We start from the raw sequence: 20,917 nt of genomic DNA on the forward strand, positions 1-20,917 counted from the left end.
TGAAACTGCTTATTCCACTTCAATTGCCTGGTCTATGATTTGAAAATAAAATCGAGTTTTTATGTTAAAATGTGAATGAGACAATGTAGGTAAGGCTGCTTATTACAATATTATTAAACCACGAGTGAAAGTGATGTTTAAATCTAGTTAGTCTAAGTTGTATGTTTAAATTCACGAACATAAAGAGCACTTCCTGCTATCCAGCTATAACAACTACTGGCAGTTCAATTCTCATCAGTGACCACATAATGACTGGGAGAGAAAAAGTCCCTCTGAGTGAGACAGGAAGCCCCTGCAGGTTATTGAGCTGAGGGCGAGGCATGCCCAGTATTCAAAAGGACCACTCTGCCTGATGTGTGTAAAATTTACGGGATCCACAGTGACTGGGCAGGACAAAAGCAGGGACAAGAGTTAGGAAGTTATTTTAATAATAAAAGAGAGAGGTGATGGCAGATTAGACCAGGTCAGCAACAACGGAGACAGTTAGAAACAGCTGGATTCTGGGTAGCATTGAAGGGAGAACTATCATGATTTCATGGCGTAAGGTAATGCTTGGGAGAAGCAAGAGGATAAAGGCTGTTGACCTAAGCAACTGAAAGGATGACCTTCCATTCACTCAGATGGGGACAAATGTAGGAGGGGCAGGTTGGAGTAAGAGATGTTAGAATCAAGAGTTCCATTTTGAATATGTTAAATTGAAGTCACCTGTTAGATATCCAACTGGAGATGCAAGGTAAAAATTCGGACAGGTAAGTCTGGGTTTCAAGGGAGAGATTATGCTCTCTGTGAAAGTACTAAGATTCTCAGTATTACATCACAAACAAACATTTCATACAAAAAAGTTTAATAAATTCATAAATTCTTAACACATTAGGATGCTAAAACATGTCAGGGAATATCTAAGAACTCCAGAAAAGTAAAATGGAAAGAAAACTTAACATCTGATAGGCAGACAGGATAGTTTATAAATATACTATTAGGGTCATAATCCTAAAATGCATCAATAGGTCTTGAAAGGATTATGTCCCAAATAAAAGAATAAAAAGAAGAACACACAATTCATAAGAAGGGGAAATAATAATAGTTAACTATTTCAAAAAAATGTTTTACAAACCATTGCAAAGCCAAAAATAACAAGACATCATCTCAATGTCCTACAGGTTCTGAAGAGAACAGGTGGTCATTATGCTGCCCAGGAGTGATAAATGCTTCTAACTATGGAATGAACATTCTACAGATACAAAGTCTATTACATTGCATAGGGTAGTCCATAGTAATTAACAAGATGTTAATGTGTTCATTTATAGAGTTCAGTAACTGTTATTAGACCTAATTTATAAGAGGAGGGGAATCAGTGTGTGAACTCTTCTTGGGTAAGGCAGTTAAGATACAAATCCCAAAATTTTACTAATCATAGCATGTTCAATAATATCCCAGTATCCAAATAAAAAAAGAATTGTATTTCTGATATTTTTACCCTGTTAAATGTTTCTGGTTGGGAAGTCTATATACTATTCTATTTATCACAGTTCTGTAACTGTTTGATTTGATTCCAAAGACAGAAAACTGTTAGTGACAAATCAAAATATTTCTTGGGTTTTATTTTGTTTGGGAATTGTGGGGAGAAGGAGGAGAAGGGCGGTGGATGTTTAGGTAGGGCATCTCTTAGAGATTATCATACAAACGTGTACTACTTACAGTATTTGGTGTTATACCATTGCCAATCAGCTCTACAAAGAAAGCAGTCACCTCACAACTCACCAAAATACCTGATGTTAAATGTGCCCTGGTTTTTTCCCTGATTATTGGAAAAGGTTTAGGCAAAACTCTCTCTTCAAAGAGTACAAATACCATGTTGACAGCATGCCTTGACATGGTTTAGAGGCCTGGAGCCTCTAAGACGTCACACCATATCCTGAGTATTTACTCCCTCATAAGTGCTCCACTCTTCATTTGAAGTCAATGAATCAAGCTCATCTGAAGTCATGAAACTAGAAAGACGCTGAGAATCACCCTTCCCCACAAATGTGGTCATCGTTACTTCTAAACCCACCTTCTTTTTTAATAAAACAATCCTTTATTCATAAAAGAGCAGTTCATAACTTGGATTTGCCTAGGCCTCTAGCCAATAATTACTTAGTGTGTACTTCCTGCAGGCCAGGTACCATGCAACCACTTTACATGGGTGATCCCATCTTGATCTGGCACAGCCTTTGGGAAGGGTACTATTATTACATCCATGTTACTGATAAGAGAGCTGGGGTTTAGAAAGGCTAAGTAACTTGCCAAACCTAAATAGCTGGTATTAGCAAATCTGTCAGACCCCCTGGCTCTTGATTCCCCAGCCATTCTCCCCACAACAATGCAGCAAAGGTGTTAGTCAGAAAAGTCAAAGAATATCTGACATTCTAAACAGCCCAGCACAAATCATATTTATCCACAAATAAGTGCCTATGGTGTATCATTAAAATGCCAATTTCTCTGCTTTGCACTGAAATAATATCATGTCTGGTTAGGAACACTGGTTACCACATGCTGACAAAAAGTTTTAAGTGGGTGTTAGTAAAAAATAGAGGGTAAATTAACTAGTTCTTATTAGTAAATTCAACTTGTTTCAAAGGCCTATTTCTTCAGGCTGCCAACTCCTATAGTATAGAATATTTTTCAAAAAAAAAAAGAAAAGCTCTTCTAGAACAGCAAATGTCTGACTTACACCTTGCAGATACCAAACATGAACACCTTTGCTCAGTAAACGAAGAAGGGGAATCTGATAGAGGAAAAAGAAAGCTAAGGAAGAGATTAACAAGGAAAGATAAGCAGATAAGCAAAATATTCTACAAATGTCAGCATTTTAAATAAGATTATGTATCGGGGGTACTCATTTAGAAAGAAAAAAACAAACAAGAAAACCAACTGGTTTCAGAAGAAGGCCAGGGAAGGTGAGTGTGCGTGGTGTGTACCCACCATGTACTTAGTTCATAGGTCCTTATCATCCAGAGGAGAGGTGTCTAAAAGGGACAAAAACTTTCCTATTCAATCCAAAGATGTAGTATGATAAAAGCCCAAGGGACTAGAAATTCTCAGACGAAGGTTGTGGTCATTCCGGTCATGCCAGTAATCCCCAAGACCTGGAACAACTGGACTGACCTCTTTGGTCTTAGTTTTCTCATCTAGAACATAGAAATAATTATCATCTAATAAAACTTGTTTTATTGCTGTGAGGACCATGTAAGATGATAGATATGAAAATGCCTTGATAAAACTCTTTAAGTTCACTACAAAGACACTACATTATCTTAGTTATTACCAGTGCATGGCAGAGTGAGTTGCAAATTGATTTCATGCATTCTACTACCTGGAAAGGAGCAAGAAGACACTTGGAGGAGGGGGGACACCCCTAAATGGTGACTGATTTATATGATTAACAGAGCCCATGTGCAATACAACTAGTCACTGTGGTAGTCCATGGTATTAGCAGGCCTGGTTACAGTAAGAGAGAGCACCACGTATGCAGATCAGTGATCCAGACTCCAACTTGACACAGCAAACTCTTGAATGTCCACACTAAGGGAAAGGAAGCACTGGACTAGATACTGGAATTCAGCAAATACTTGAAAATTGATTTCTTCATGGCTCTGGAACATTTGCCTCTACGTGTGCTTATATTTGACTTCTAAAATTAATCTGCAGCCCCACTGGGAGCAGAAGGGAGTAGTCCAGGAGCATGTAATCACCACGTTCCCACTGCCCACCTAAGATTAAAAAGGTGCCAGAATGATTCCCCCAAGTGGACACTGCCATGCAGATAGCAAAGGAGTGAATGTCCCTGATGTAATAATAGATCAGAACTAAAGAGCAATAATCACTGGTTATTGCGGCCTATTTACCTTCTGTTCTTTGGTTTGTTTGAACTTAACTCTCTGTAACTAGTATCTATCAGTAGAGGAGACTTATTTGAATTTCCATCCCCTTCACTTCTAAATAAAAGCTTACAGAACATTTAGTGTGTAGATAAATCTTATTCACAAATATGTATCTTTCACAGTAGAATTGAAAGAAAATCTCAAATTCATTAATTTCTCATGTTCCAGACGAGGAAGGCAGCCTCTGTCTCCTCTTTAGCCACAGAAGGCACCTACCTAACAAAACCTTCCTTGGAGCACCAGGCTCTCTCAAGCCTGGCTCTGTCTGAGGCTGGGTGCCCAGTGATGAAGAATGCTCCTCTAATGTTACTCTATAAAAAGCAAAAATGTATCCTAATTTGCTATGAATGAACGTGATTGTTTTTAACTTCTCATTATTGTGAGTAAGATAGGATAACCAGATCTACCCTTTTCTAATAAAGTTCCTAGCATTAGATTCTATTAAAATTGTACTGAATTTATATAAATTCCAGACACAAAGACTCCTTTGTAAAACTGCAAAATTCATATCCTCAGTGGATTCTGAATGAATGAATTATGTGAATGAAAGAGCCTTTCATAAGGTTAAAGGGTATTCACATCACTAGTAATTTGAATACACTGTGTGAAAAAAGCCTCATGAATATATACTTTTTTGAGAGGAATAAAATATTTTTATTCAGAAAACTTATACTCTAGGAACAATTAATATCTCTGGTCTTAAAGATGAAGATGATAGGATCTTCTGACACAGAAATCAAACAGCATTTGAACCTAAAACAAAAGCCTGAGAAGTCATTACTGCCAGAGTCAGGCTGCTTCCACCCATCACAAGGGACATAACCAGCCCAGTTAGGACAGATGATGAATGGAGTCATGCAGACAAAATTACCTCCTGGCATGGACTGACCTTTGGCTAAACAGGCCTGGCAAAATGCCAAAAGGGGAACATACAGCAAATGTGTAGTGTTCAGAAGGAAAGAGACAGCTCTTCTCCAGAGCACGTTATTCTGTCCCTCATCCACAAGTAAAATCCATCTAGCTGAAAGGACGCTTGTTGCATGCGGATAAAGGGAATCACGTGATAAAATAAGTGTTCCACAAAGATTAATCTGTCAGCAGGGGGACTGATGGATTGACAGAGTGAGAGAGAGAGAGAGACACAGGAGGCGATGACAAGAACACAATAGAGAGAGAGGAGGAGGGATGGATTCAAGGGAGAAACGTCAAGACTTAATAAGAGCCTATTTATAGACAGAGATGAAGGAGAGAGTCAGAGATGACTCCCAAGGTTCATTCTTGGATGGTGAGGAAAAGAACAGCAGCACCACTGAGAAAAACAAGGAAGGCAGGGAGAACAGCTCCCTTACTGCCTGACTTTACCCTGAGACTGCGAGATGCCACCAACCCTGGGCAACACCGTCGGGAAAATAAAAACTCCTGGGTTATTTTTTGAGCAGCTGTGAAGAGGACAGTGGCCTACTCTGTTAACAAAACCAGAGATTAAGTAAGACAGGATGACACTAGCAGTTATACAGTTAGCAGGAATGAGTCAGCCGATGCGCAGAAACAGCAGAAAACACTGCATCGGGACACACGCTGAAGCAAGACTCGACAGCACAGCTCAGCTTCGGGCTGCTGGAAAGCATGGTGGCCATCAAATCAACCTGGGGGAGATGATAAAAAATGGTCCAGACTTTATGCGAGAGAAGAAGGGAAGACGAGGGCCCAAAGTCAAACAAGGAATCAGGCCAAGTAACAGAAACGAGGAAGGATAAGTGTGAGGCAATAAGGAGTGGGGGGTTGCCACCCTATCTAAGGAGGAGAGACAGTAGGTGGGTTCCTCCCACCCAAGGCCACAGACCCAATCTTCAGATTCTTCAAGAGAAATCATCCTGTCCACCAATCTCTCCACCATGTACTTATCTTCAAGCACCTGTCAGTACCTGAAATCTTCATGGTGTTGCTGCTTTTCTGTTTAAGGTCTGTCTCCTCCCACTAGAAGGTAAGCTCCCCAAGGAGTTACAGAACTGGCACTCAATCAGTAATGTGCTCACCTCCTGACTTCTCAGGATTTCACCATAGGACAAGGAATAAATTCAAACCCTTTAGCTTTTGAGTCTTCAACCCTTTCACATTCACTGCCTTCCACTCCCAGCGCCCCCTATTCACCTGAGGCATGAGCTTTGCAAAGGATGAGACGTGTTCAAATCCTCACTCTGTCTGCCATTTGGTAGCTGCTTGTTGTTTTTTTTTTTGAAGACACAATCTCAACTGCTATATCTATAACCATGTACATTACTAGGTTTCTAGAGGAATTAAGTGAGTTTTTTTTTTAAGTTGACCACAAATGCAACACTAATGCCCACTTCTTTTGAATTTCCCACACTTGGATGCCCACTTCTAAGACGCCCCCCACCCAAATCCCCACCGCCTCCCAGCAGGCCAGAGCCCCTGCCTGCTGACTCCTTGGACTCCTCCACCCTCCAACCCCTCTCACCTCCTGAAAACTCATCTCCTAATAGTTCTTTAGGGCCAGCTCAATTGTTTCTTCCTCTATGGGGTTTTCTTTGACTTTCCTGGGTGCCCACAGCCTTTTGTTCTTACAACTAGCAACTATACCAAACACCATCAGCTCCTTCGTTTCTGACAGCCCTCAAGTTATGAAGAGGTAGGGACTGTTACTCTTCGTTGTTTTTTCCAGAATCTAGCACAGTGCCTGATTCAAAACAACCATTCAAAAAATGTTTGCTGAGCCCTACGGAACTGAACACTCAACAGACGTAAGTCCAACTTACTGGAAGCTGGAAACTACATGAGTGGACACCTCTTACTTCACCAGGGAAAACTGACCGATACTGATGACAAAACTACCACCTGGTCTACTCCTAATTAGCCACATTAATGGCCGGGGACAATGATTAAGATAATCTAAGAATTATTAATATAGGTATTTTCATCATTTTAGGTAATCATACAGTAAGTATGATTTATGCAGTGTTAAACACTCAAGACCAAAATTCTCCTACTGATGTTTCACAGTGCCAAAAAAGCTTGACAGTAACTTGAGGCTCTTGAACATCAATTTGATTATAACATGAAATTTCACAGAAAGCTCTGCACTCTTTCTAAAATATGAGTGTTCGATTACCAATTCACTCGGTAGATATTTACTGACAGCCTACTATATGCCAGGCATTGTAAGTAAAAACTATTACAAGCCTGAATTTTATATACTACAATTTTGTAATGACTGCTTAGAAGACAGGAAAATGGGAAGGTTGTTGAGGCCAAAGCAAAAGTTTGTGTTACAATTTAATAGTTGCCACTCTCCCAATTCTGAGAAGGACTCTGTCTCCTTCTGTTGTCCCACACCAAGAACAGTGGAGCAGTTGGCTTCTGGACAGTCAAGAAATGTGGAACCAGCCTTGGCCTGAAGTAGAGTAGGGAGCAAAAATAGTCATTGTGATCTAAATTCACTTAAACATCTCTCTTCTCTCTCTCTTCAACCTGACGTGGTGAGGAGGTGTGATGAGAAAGGTACAGTACAACAGGCATTAGACTACATCCGGGCTGTGGCTAGACATGAAAAACAGAATATTTGTGAAGCCCAAATCTTGTTTCCTGGTAAAGGCCAATGGGCCCCACTGCCTGCTCAGCCAGGAACCCAAGAGGGGCCTAGGAGACACGGGGGCTTCCAGGACCCAACAGTGAGTGGCGTGCACCTCTACCCAGCTTCTTCCCTCATGAGATGACCAACAGACCTCTCTCTGTTGGGAGACCAGGGGTCCCTAAAGATTTAAACTCAGGACAGCCAAACAAGTTAGAAGCCTTTGCTCAGGTGCTACAGGCTCTTCAAGAGACTGCTGGCCACACCCCGAGGGGGGATGCCATCACCTCTCAGCATGCCCCAGACCCAGTAGCAGGATCTGGAATCCTGTACCCTGACCTCTGAGAGGGAAGCTGCCAACACCCCTGCCCGTGGGACTGGCAGGCTCCTGGCACTTGTCCCTCCCCTTAGACTTCTCTAATTGTCCACTGGGACACACATAATAGACATTTTGCTGCTCTCATTGTCACTGAAACCCAAATTACAGTGCTTCTAGAAACCCTCCAAACATAAATGAGGGGTACCCTTTAAATTATAAGGCATGACAGGTCAGATAGCAGAAGGCCTTCAACTTCCATCAGATGTTTATTAGAACAATCTTTATTACAAATCTGTTAGTGGTGGTGGCCCTTCAGCCCTGCCCCCTCCTTTAATAACTATGGATGCCTTGATGCACTGTCACACCATCTGCAACAGACCCAAATACCTGGCCTTCCTGGTGGGAGCCTATAAGACTGCCAACTCCCTCTTAAAATGGTAAACACCCCCCACCACCCCAACCCCAGTATTGCTTGTGACAGGGTCTGCAGCTTACATATAATTCAAGATTTATAAAAGGAAGGAGTCAATAAACACACCATTTCTCCTTTTAATTCCCCCATCTGGCTGGTATTAATGCCTGCTACTAATGAGTGGCACCTTCTGTCAACCACTGAAATTTAAAAGCTCAGCTACCCCTCCTTAAGGCTCCCATTCCCAACACTGGCCAACAAACCAAGGACATACAGAGGGCTCCAGAAGACCATTTTGCCATGAATGATCTAATTTGTTCTGCTCAATATTGATCACCAAGGACTCCCAGCTACAGCTTGTCTTCATGTTCGAAGGCACCCAATGTACCTTTATCCAGCTGCCTGTGGGTTATCTAACAGCCCTGCTATTGCCCACAGTCTTTGCCAGTAAGACCTGGATACCCTTATGGTGTCCCCTTATACTGTCTGGTACTACACTGATGACATTCTAAATTGAGCCATCTCAGAGGATACAGTGCATGAGGCTCCAATATGGCTGGTGACCCACCTACAACACAGAGACTGAACTACTGTGCCACATAAAATTCAAGGGCCGGCCACAACTGTTAAATCTCTGGGCATTAATTGGTCCTCTAAAGGCTGGGAAGCTCTACTTGCTGTTAAACATAAGTTTCATAACTATTCAGCCTCCCTTCACATTGCAGCAAGCCCAACACGTCCTAGTTCTCTCCACATTCTGGAGGCAACACATGCACATTTATCCATCGTGCTCAGACACATTTCCGCTGTCACACACAAACCCTCCACGTTGTATTGGGAAAAGCTCAACAGCAAGCTTTCAGCTAGTACATTCGTCCAGCCTCCCCCACATGGCTCCCCCCACTCCTCCTTCCCAGGTGAGGCACCAGCCCCATGGACTATGTGTCCTGGAACCTGTGGACTAAACACCGCTGGCTCTTCTGGCTGCCCGCCATAGCAGCCTACTACACCCGCTTGGAATGTTAAACTCTGGCCACTTATTGGGCTTTGTTAGAAAAAGAGGCCCTCATGGGAATGGAGCCTGTTCTTCTGCACACTCACATTCCCATTATGCCATGCACAAGGGACACCTCCCATCAGCAGCCCAGCATGGCTACAAATGGCTCTTTGCTAAAATGGAAATGACTCCTTCAGGAACAGACTAATTCTGATGTGGCAGGTCTTTCCAAACTGCAGCAGGATGTGGCTTCCCTGCTCCTCAGCCCTCTGCCTATGGACCTTGAGGAACCGAAGACAGTTGCCTAAGCCTCTGGGGTTGCCCCTGGGAAGAGCAAGAAAGGGAATCTATGTATCTCACGGACTGTAGCACCACCACCATATGCCGGGGAGCCTGCCGGAGAGCAGCAGCATGCCACCCCCCAGCAGCGCAGTGCTTATCAAAGACAGCAGGTCAAGGCTGGCTCAGCTTGCTGAGCTTGTGGCAGTACAAATGTCTGTGCAGAGCACTATTGCCCATAACAAGCCTCTTGCCTGTATTTTTACTGGCCTGCTGGTGGTTGCTAATAGGCAAGTGGTGTGGTTGAACCAATAGCAGCAGGATGATCTTCACATTCAAGGCCATTCCATTTGGGGTGTCCAGGAGCCAGTCACACTTGAGGTTACTCATGTGTCACCACACACAAATGCTGTCTTTAACCACAAGCCAGGTACACTTGCCCAAATCCAGGTCACCAACTGCTCGAGGCTCCCAACCACTGCCACTTTACTAACAACTCTGCCAACTCCATCCATCACCACAAACCGCAGCTTGCTTTTATCAGTCAATCCTCAGCTCCATCATTCCAGCCTTTCTTGGTCACCACTTCCACAGTCATCCCCTTGGCCAAGTAGTCCCATATCTCTTCAGGTCAGTGGGGAGCTGCTGGCACAGTTGTCTGGGCCCGCCACAGGGGTGTTCTGTTTAAATGGTAAATTATGCTCCCAAGCCAAACACTGGAAACGGCCCTGGAGGCTTCTGTTCCAGAGGGGACCACCCTTTTAGCCTGGCAGGTGATTTCATAGGGCCATTTCCTCCCTCAGTGGGTACTACCTGCTTCACAATTTCACGTGTGGACACTTCTACCAGCTGACTGTTTGCCACACCCACCAGGAACACCTCTGTGAAGCAGGTAATCTCTTCCTTTAGTAAATACATCCTGCCTCATTTGCCCTCTGGACATCACTGACTCAGATCAAGGTCCTCATTTTACTTCCCATGTAACACAGCACTGGGATTTCCCACAGGGCAGCCAGTGGAGCTCATCTGCCTCGCTGGCCACAGGTCTCTGAATGCCAAACCATCTTTCAAAGTCCTTGCTCCTCAATTTACAGGGTGGTAGATGGACTTCTAAACGGGCCTCCTTGCTGCCAGGGGCACTTACCACTTTAAACTCTAGGCCATATGGACACCACTTCCCTTACACCCACTGGACTCCCTAGCCACGCTGCCTATGGTCGCTATCACAGGGTATCTGGTGCCTTCATCTTGCAGGACAATAAAAATTATTTACATTTTCCACAACGATTCTAAGTCCCCTTACAGATTTAAAATGTCGATAATCTCACCTTCCAATACTCATTAGCCACTTGACTGGGGACGGATGGTTAGCTATGGTGCCCAGGTCACAGATAGTCCTGGCCCATGAGAGGAACACAGACCAACTATGCTGCTGCTGGACCATGTTTACCTGCCTGATATGCAAATTCTGGCTTAAATTACAAAGTGTAGTGGCTACAGTGGATGGCTCATTTCTTAAGCATACCTCCCCACAGGAAGGGGCAGTAATTATACCTGGACCCACCAAGAGAACGGTGTGGACCTCTCAAAGGAAGGAGGATGCACTCAGGTTAGCTAACCCCACCAACATTAGAAGACAACAGCGTGGTGATACCATTTTGACACCTGGCCCACCCCCCTTTGGAGGAGGCCACCAATAAGCTGTTGACCCACAGTGGCCCCATAATAAATCCACACAGGCAATCAGTGGGCAGGTATAATACCATAAAATGCAGATGATCTCTGCTGCTGGCCTTATTCTCTGCCTTTTGTGCCATTTGGATTATGGGGCTTCTCCTCGACCCCAGACAGGCAATACTAGAAAATTACTGGAACCACAGCCTTCGCCTGCAATTGCACCCCAGGAGACGAGGGACAGCAAGTGTTAGAAGTCAGTCCAGAGGAGCTGCACCCAAAGTGCCAGGTGTGGCTACCAGCCGGGCCATTTAAGCCCTTAAATGGGACCAATGGCACCAATGCTTAAAGGCCACCAGCCCTGCTTAAAAGGTCATGGTCATCCTGACCTCCGAGCACTGGCCATTACACTGGCCTAATTTCAAACTTAATTGGATGATAGACTTAAGCAGTTAAGACCCATTTCTGGTAACACAGGGCCAATATTCAATTGTCAGGAGCACATAACTAAATTTTCTTTAAACCAAGGCTACACATGTGCCTCCAAACTTTACTATCCACAGGTGGAGACCTCTTATGCCCTTGAGGACCACCAAAACTTACTAAGAATTTGTGATATTAGTAAATGCTCCCAACCGTGCAAGCAAACCTTAATCAGGGCATCCCAAATCTCTGTGACCCTGCTAGGACTCCCGGCCCCTCAGTTCCTCTCCTGGGGGCTACCTGGGAAAGCCACCCCTCTCTGAGATGGCAGACCTATCAATCCGCAACAACTCCACACCTGTCCACTACAGCAGAGATGACACCAAGGAAGACACAGCAACTAATGGTGGCCACACTCCCCCTGGTCCTGACTGCTGATAATGGCTTGTTTATGTCAATTCCCTGCAGATAACCCCCATAAGTGGCATGTTGCTGTTAACTCTATGTTTACTCCAAAGCCCCTTTGCTTACTACAATGCTTGCTACTCGACGTGGTGCTCTGCCTGCCAAGCTGCTCTCCATATTTGAGCTCTGAAAGGCCAGCTAAGTGTCCAGCCTCACCACCTTGCAGAGGCAGAGGCCCCTTTAAACACTTTACTTAGTTGCTTGTCTTCACCACACCCCTTAGACTGGCTCACATTATGTGCCCTCCTGGGAGTTAGTGAACTTAATTTCTATTGGGACGACCCCTCCCCGGCTATGGGTGCTGCCATCACCACAGCTTCCCTCTGCCCCTGCCCCAGCCCACACCACCACTCTGCACTCTAGGACTGTAGCCCTGGGGTCACCTCCCTACTCCGCCCCAAGGGGCCCCTTCCCCACCATCACCATGCAGGGCTGCAGAATCTTCCCATTCAAGCCCACCAATAATATTAAAATGTCTATACAATGCGCAGAAACCAGAGCTCATTTTTTGGTTTGCTGTAACTGCTGAAAATGTTATTGAGCTCAACAAGACCTGTTCCCCTAGTTAGTGGCCTGCCCAGCTGATTTATTGACCCTGTCCCCTTTGACCAACAGAAGGCACCCCATGCATCCCAACAACTTGTCCAGATTCTCTCTACCTTCCTCAGTGGCTCTGACTCAGGACACTCTGCAATGCAGCACATAGTTCCTGGCAGGAGTCCCCACATGCCCTTTATAATCTCCATAGCTGCCCAGGCACCAGTGCTCCATGGATGAATACAATCCACACCTCCACCCAAGGAGCACAATCCATACAGTCTCAGCCCATGGGGCCCAGCTGTCCAGGGGAAACCACAACTTCCTGGACCAAGCAGCTGTTGGCCCAGAGCCCTGGGGCTGTCACACATACTTGCTTCTCCATACGTGCACTTCTTCCCCCAAACTTGAATGCATCTGCCCACATGCTGGGCCCGGGAGTCCTGTCTGCCCATATCGGGGTACTTTAGTTCCCCTGAGACTACCCTTAAAATCACTGAACAGGATCCCCAATCCATCTCTTTTTTTCTGCCCCCAAAAATTGAAAGCCTGCAGTATTCATCCACATCATATTGGGAGCAGGTGCTACTATCCCTCACAGGGACTGAGCTAGGCTCCCGGCACTGGACACACAATGCCAAATTATTAAGACTGACACCACCCTGCCAGCTGCCCTGGCTGAACATACTGGGCTATTACACCAACATTTAGCCTTAGTGCAACATGACTCTTTAACACAGATAATTTGGGATAACCATTCAGCTTTGGATTACTGATTGGCCAAGGAAGGTGTGTGCACTCTAAGGGCACCACCACCTGCTGCATGTCTATTAATAATTCTGGACAAATTCAGACAAACTTACAAAAGATGGCCCAACAGGCTCAAGTATTGCATAATCTCACCCAAGTTCTTAATCAAATACCTACCTTAACTTTATCCCAGGGCTTAGATTTATATTCTTGGCTACCCTCCAACAAATGGGAGGGATGATCATGGACAGGATTTCAAACTATTATGGGTCTACTGATTTTGTTGATTGGCATTTTTGCATTGCTCAAATATTTCATGTAGTGGGTGACCAAAACCCTGCCAGTGGCTTTTAATACTTCCACTATCCAGGCAGTGCCTATGATTTTCCCTAAAGATGTTCCCTAGGCATCAAAGGGCCAATTGTGATGAGAAAAAGTTTTGTTTTTCTAGTTGCTGCCTAGGCATTTTACAGTATGATGACCCTGCTCACCCTGTATCAGGACATTTAGATAAGGATTTGCATTAGGATTCTCATCATTAAGTTCCCGCTTTGCTTTTCTAGGGGCACCTTTTAAAATAACCACTTAGAGTTAAGCCGGCGGGAAAAGTTAGTGACCTTCATCCCCAACCACCTTACAAATAATAGGTGCTTACCACTCTGCTCTCTATCTCCTGCTCCCTCGCAAAGTGGGTGGAGGACCGCTCGGATGCTAAGGAAACTCCATGCCCACCCTGTGTGGGTGACATGTGCCTCCTCATTCAGAAGTCATAATCTGCATATATATTTTTATGTGATACAGCAGCTCCAGCCCCCAATGCAGTTGGGAAGGTAACAAAAGATGAAGCCAGTGCAGGCCAACTAAACTCAAAAGAGATGACTCTCATCTCCCTTCACCCCCTGTGCTACGCATAGGGTACCTCTTCCATCCCTTCTCACCTGAAACAGAAAAGAACCCTAAGGTAGTAGGATATGGGCAAGTAATTTTTAACTAAAGGAAAGTTTCAGAGAAGGTTTGAGGGGAAGGAGAATATACCACCCCAAAATACGCCTGTCAGGCATAAAGATTATTTTAGGCAGATTATTTTTAAGAAGCAGCAGAACACAGGAGAAGCTCTGAAAATGGAATATAAGTTATCCTTTTTTAAGAGACATTTTCATTTATAAGAAATCCCCATTTGAAAGGGTGTCTTCCCCCTCTATCAGGAAGAGAAGGATGATGCTAAAACCCCTAGAAAGTCTCATCAGTGGAGAAGAACAAGACTTAAATCTGCATTACAAACATACCCTGGTTTACTTTGCTCTTCCTAGTAACTGCCCATAACTGTTTCCTGTCCCCCAATATCTATTATCTTTAGCTGGAGATGGTATTTAATGTGATGGTTTGGGCCATTTTGGAGAGTTACTCAGTTTTACTGGGTCTCTTCCATGTATACAGGAGGTATGCATGTTATTAAATTTGTTTGTTTTTCTCCTGTTAATCTATCATTTATTTCAGGGTGTGTCTCCAAGAACCTGGAAAGGTAGAGGGAAAGTTACTTCTCCTTGCCCACAGGTTCATTACATTTCTTAAGAACTGCCTCATAGGATTATCTCAAAATCAATGAATCTAAATTGTTTCTAAATTTCTTTCTTTTAAATGTATGGTCCATTTTATTAATGTATTCATTAATGGTTAATAAAATGCTTATGTTTAGTAATCCTAAATTCCTTTTATGCTTGTAAAAGTCTCTACAAATGAAGAAGGTAAGTCTTGGTAACAAAGCTGAAGTTTTTCATTTCAGACCCTAAAACTTCTGCATTGTAGTAAACTGACTTCCTAGCTAGTAGAAAAAACTTATACCAAGTTATCAGAAAGTAAAACTGTCTATAAAGAAACTTGACCTTGGGCAAGCACCAAAAATCAAGGAACATGACTATTGAGATCTGAGGTGACCAGATTCTCCATCTGCTCTGGTCCATGTTGGTTTATGCCTGTTATTCTGGCATAATTATTAAGTATGCCCACTTTCACTCTCAAAAATGGTGCAATGTGGACAGTAAGTTATATATCAACCTATCTTGAGATAGAAAGATTCCTAAACAATCTCTGACAAAGAAAACTTTAAGCCTTTTCAGAAACACTAGTATTACAGAAGTGCTATGCATACCTACTTTTCAACTCACCAATTTTAAAAGGGTTAATAAACATTTAAACTTTCATAGATGTTAAGTAATAAGACCTTTCATTTATTATGAAATAAATATGGAGTTCTGCTTTGCAGCCCCTATCTACAAATTTCTCTCTCTACCTCTACCCCCAATCTAGGAATCCATGAGAATTGCACAGTGATTCAGCATTTCTAAGGTATTCATTAAAATGTGCTTGAATGCAATGAAATCAGGGGAGAAAAAAGGATACATAATACACAGATATTAAAAATCAAAACTAACTTTATGGAAGGAAAAGTGATGAAATTCTATACTTTCTTACTTAAATATTTGTAAAGCAGCTGAACTGACAATTATTTCTCATCACTACTGTTAGGCAAGTCGTCCTAAGTTACAACGGAAAGCATAAGGGAACACATTTTGTCAACTAGTTTAACAGATTCTTAAAAACAGAAGTAAAGGGAAATCACATAACCTGAGGAGAATTTTCACAGAACCCACCATGTAAGAACACTGTTCATACCTGTGAATCTTGCTTATCTCATTTTTGTGTCTCCTAGAGGACAGACCATGTTTTATTCATCCTGTATCCCTTATCTCTTATCACTGAATCTTTGGCATACTACTTTGCACATGAGAAATGTGCAACAAATGTTTGCTAAATTAAACCAATAAGAAGAAAAGTGCTTTCAAACATAATTTCTGTGTAGGCCTTCTTTTTTTTTTTTGAAGAGAAAAGAAACCCAACCACCATGGGGAGAGGAAGTAGAGAGGTCAAATCATTCCAAACACAAGCATATGTTCCACAGTGAGAAATCTATTCCTCTGTAAGAGTGCTGGGTGAAATTTTAACACACTTATTGTCACAGAAATTCACATATACTGTGCTCCAAACATGTCCCACCAAACAAGCACGTATGGCTAGAGGAAGACAGGTATTAGTCACAGCCTCCAACATCTAAATTATACAAAAGTTCCACTGAAGTGTTTTTCAACTCTCAGCTCAGAAAAACTTGAGCATTCTTTAAAATAGGCTTTGAGGCAGTTTTATTTCATTTTTGTTCTTCCCATAGCACCCTACACAAAGGTGCTGGAGTTTGAGAACTTGCCACTTGGCCATAGGTCTCATTAGTCAGAAAAGAAAACTGGACCTCAGTGCTAGATCAGGAGGACCTTTGATTCTTCTTCCTTAAAGCACCACCCACCCTCCTATTGACGAGCAGGGCCCAGGAGCCAATCCATTAAGTTACCTAGGAGCAAACGGGAAATTCTTCTCTGCCCAGGTGGGTAGCAGCCATTCACAAAACTGCAAAACAAAGCTAACTTCCCCAGTAATATTCAGTATGAAGAAAGCCTTTTCCCAGAAATGTTTAAAAAATAGTAAATATTAGGTATTCAGGGCTCCTGAATTTTGTACTCTCTGTTTTACAATATTGGGAAAGTCACCTATAAACTTTCAATTCCTCACTCTGCCTTTGTAAAAGGGGGATAACTACTCTTACCACTTACCTAGATTTTAGAAAACTAATGAAGACGATGTTAAACCACAGCTACTTCTCTTAAATTCTAGAAATTTAGACAGTAACTACTCTTCTCAACTGAACAAGTATTGTCCAAAGCAAAATATTTGACATACAGACTCTATATTCTGCTCCTGATAAAGAACCGAGGCACTGATAACTGATAACCCATAAATCTGCTTGGGGTCAAAAATAGAGTTAACTCAAAAAAAAAAGTAAACAAGAAGAAAAGAGCCCTTAAATTCTTTGAATATTAAGCACCTCCATCTTCCACTGAATGCCTTCTTAAAAATCAGTTAAAAATCTGAACAACCTGAAAGCAAAGAACCTTCCTACAGTAAATTCAGATAAAGTCTTGAAGGATTATGGCGACCAAAATTGATCCCTGTATCCTATAAATAGTTTGTTTATATTTACTATAATTTTCTAAAATGTCAAATGGTTTACCTACTGAAAATATAACAGAAGAAAAGCATTTTTTTTCCTGTTATTCGATTAAAGGTACTGTTTAAATTTAAATGCTCAATTTCTAAGTGAAAGACTGATGAGGACTCTGTAGCCAAACGAACGGCCTCTTAGAGCAATCTTCTATGTGCAGATCGAAAGCAGTTTTCATTATGGGAGGTAGAATGCACTCTTAGAAAAAGCCTCACAGATGTAAGTCAGGACCATAAACATATTCATCAAACTATTGCTCAGTGACCAATACACCTGAAAGATACATGGAACACATTTCAACTATGAAACTTGTAAGGCCACATGAAAATTCAAATTCCAGTTTAAAGTCAGACAGGAGAAACAAACAACAATGCTATCCCAGTAGATCCCAGGTTAATTCCCTCCACTTTCTCCCCTATCATAATATTAATTGATTTCCTAATAAAATGCTTCGGTAAAATTTGTGAAACCAGATCCTGGCAGAAAACCAAGTCAGTGAAAAACTTCCCGGCAGCTACCTTTGCATAGCCAGCCCCCTGCCTACCTTGTTATGTTTTTGCTGGTGTCTTGCCTTTGTGTCAAGCACATGGTAAGGGCTCTCCGAGTCTTGGTTGATGTAATACACGAGTCTTGAAGGCAGTGTGATTTCTCTCTGCATTGCATTGCTGTAACTGATATTACTGCTGCTATTCTGTTGCAATGTGTTGTCTTCATTTGCCAGGACTCCCAAATTTTTCTCTGCAGTTTCATTCCAATGCGGAGCTAGGGGAAGAAGAGGACACAAACATACACAAATATGCACACATATATCCTATAAATAGATATGTACTAAAATGCATTTTTCCATGAATCAGGAAAGCAAAGTTTTCTTATAAGCAGGTAAAAAGTAAAGACAGGTTAAGCAAGTTACTGCAACAATTAAATGGCCTGGATAGGTTAACAGCCAGTAAAGCTTATCAATAATGCACTGTTTATTTTGATGTATGTTTTATATGTACATTTCTAACCAATCTCAAATCTCTACTTCTAAGTATGGCAGTGGGGGTCAGAATGGAATTAAAGGAAGAGTCATTAAATGAACATGAGAGGTTCTGAGCCTCATCTCCACCCCTTCTCTGAGTCTACAGAAGCTCAATGGGACTCTGACTAGAAGTATCCCATCTGAGAGCTAAGAACTCTCCTAAAATAACTCGAGCACTGAATTCATGGGTGGGGATTATTAATTGATTCATTTAACAAAATAGACAATTTCCTTTTCTATTAACTTTGAGATGAGCAAAAATCCTTTGACATAGAGAGATGCTGGCAGCTTTCCAATTTCTTTTTATTTTCCTGCCAGGTCCCCTTTCTGCTTTCACTAGTTTCCAATCATCAATATACTGAACATTATATTACCTTAATTTTTCACAGTCATGACAAGCATTGTGAGAAATTACAAACCAAAGGTCTATATCCATGAAGTTTCCCTCCCCCATTTTAATTCCACAAACTGTGAATAAACCCAGCAGGCAATTAGAGGCAACAACACAGCACCGCTATTATCATTACACACTCCCGCATTCACGTTCAGGCTCCACCACCCAGGAAGTAACTTGCTCCCTCGCTGCATTTCCCGTTCGCCGGTTCCCCCTCAGCCAAGTTGCACAGAGATCGTTGAGACCCCGCATCCACTAAATACCTTCCAGTGGAACCAACATTCATTGGAATGGGCTTTTGGTGAATGCGACAGAAACGGACTTCAAAAAGTGAACTGGAATTAATGGGGGTTTGCGAATGAGAGAGGTGGAGAGGTAGGCAGGTAGGCTCGGCCAGGCCGAGCCCGAGACGTGTCCGGGGCACACGGACCCGCGTGCCCTTCGCTTTCCAGTGCAGGGCCCCGCGGGCAAGGCAATGCAAAGGGCACCGGGGCCATACCCACCGCTGGGTGCAGTAGCCCCGCGGGCGCGGGGCCGGGACGAGGCGACGAGTGGAAGCAGCAGGAGAAGGACGAGGAGCAGGCGGCCAGGCGGCGCGCGGGCCGGGGCGCGGGCAGGCGGCGGGCCGGCGGGGCCGCCGCGGGGACCGCTGGAGGCTCGGGAAAGGCTGTAACCCTCCAGGGGCGGCCGCCGGGAGCTGCTGCCGGGCGGCTTCATGGCTCATAGCTCCCGGGCGCCTCTCGGTGTGACCGGCGCGAGCGCCGGGCCAGGCTGCGGGGTGGCTGCGGGAGGAGCCGGTCACGCCGCCTCGGCGCGCATGGTGTGCCGCGGCGGGCAGGGGGTCGGGGCTCGGGGCTGGGCAGCGCCCCCTCCCCTGCTCGCCTCTCAGCCCTTCCCGGAGCGGCCGCTGCAGAGTCCGGGGGTCCCAGCGGCTCCGCCAACTTGGAGCCTCCCCAGATGCTCCTCCCTCCCTGCGGCGGGCGCGGCCACTCCTTCGGCTGCGGGGGCTGCCGCTGGGGCTGAGGATGCTGTGGCGGCGCGCGGTAGCTAGCGGGGCGCGGGCGCGCGGCCCGGGCGAGCGCCCCGCCCCCGAGAGCGCGCCCGAGCGCGGCTTCGGGTCCTGATGCTGATGCCTGGCGCGGGAGGCACTGCGCATGCTTTATTGTGAAGGAGAAGGGAGAGTTAAAAAAAAAAAAAAAAAAAGAGGGAAAAAAAGCACCAGAGTGATGCAGCATCCCAGGCAGTATCAGTCGTCGTGACGGTGGCACCTTCAGAGGTGGAGGCGGGGGAGGAGGGAAGCTGGCAATCAGGAGAAAAAAGAAAAGAGCGGTGTGTGTGTGTGTGTGTGTGTGTGTGTGTGTGTGTGTGTGTGTGTGTGTGTGTGTGTGAGAGAGAGAGAGAGAGAGAGAGAGAGAGAGAGAGAGAGAGAGAGAGAGAGGAGAGAGAAAGAGAGGGAGAGAGGGAAATTAGAGCCCAGAGACAAAGATGATCTGGAGGAGACAATCAGCAGGAAAAATCAACCTGCTTTTTCCACCACCCCAAACGTCACATACCCCCTTCCTATAGCCCCTTCCTATTTCAGCCCCCTCCTTCTAGGGGAAAAAACTATGGCCAAGCATTTCCTCTTTAATCCTTTAATTATTCCTTCCTGCAAATAAATAGAAAAGATTGCAACCGGGAAGGTAAAAATAGCGCTGCCCCTCAATCAGCTCAGCCGCAGCCGGTGGAACCGGGGCTGGGCAGCACGCTGGCGCGTAGTAGGCCGGCCGGGTGCTGACGCCGAGCGGCCTCGCAGAGAGCCAGACCTGCTCAGGAAGCCCCCGAGCGGGGCGCCCCGCCCAGGCTTCTGTCACCGGCCGTGCGTAGGGGCTTTGCGGAAAGCAGATGAAGCCAGATGTTTGCTCAAAAGTTCAGAAAGTATGACTGGGCGTACTTGGGAAGGACTTGGAAATTCTGGCGGGGAAGACATAGGGAGATGAGAAACCGAGGGTGTGATCGTTATCTTGGGAAATTCATCGTTTGTCAG

At 44.3% G+C, this 20,917-nt stretch overlaps 1 protein-coding gene across 7 annotated transcripts in view; it reads right to left on the reverse strand.

Annotated features, from left to right (window-relative positions):
* The window catches only part of ADAM23 (ADAM metallopeptidase domain 23), a 179,714-nt gene extending 159,524 nt beyond the window's left edge, over nt 1–20,190 (reverse strand). For 3 of the 7 annotated variants that reach the window (XR_012123597.1, XM_073218278.1, XM_073218280.1), the window contains exons 1-2: nt 19,395–20,190; nt 18,021–18,238 (exon numbers count right to left, since the gene is read on the reverse strand). Coding sequence is in view for 6 of the 7 variants with exons in the window: in XM_073218278.1 (XP_073074379.1) it covers nt 18,021–18,238; nt 19,395–19,608 (432 nt within the window). In the remaining variant the exon portion in view is untranslated. The remainder of the gene's footprint in view (nt 1–18,020; nt 18,239–19,394) is intronic. The other 4 variants (XM_073218282.1, XM_073218284.1, XM_073218279.1 and 1 more) reach the window with 2 other exon arrangements.
* Nucleotides 20,191–20,917: the final 727 nt, after the last annotated feature.

This window comes from Manis javanica, chromosome 12 (genome assembly GCF_040802235.1).
Source record: "Manis javanica isolate MJ-LG chromosome 12, MJ_LKY, whole genome shotgun sequence".
NCBI lineage: Eukaryota > Metazoa > Chordata > Mammalia > Pholidota > Manidae > Manis > Manis javanica.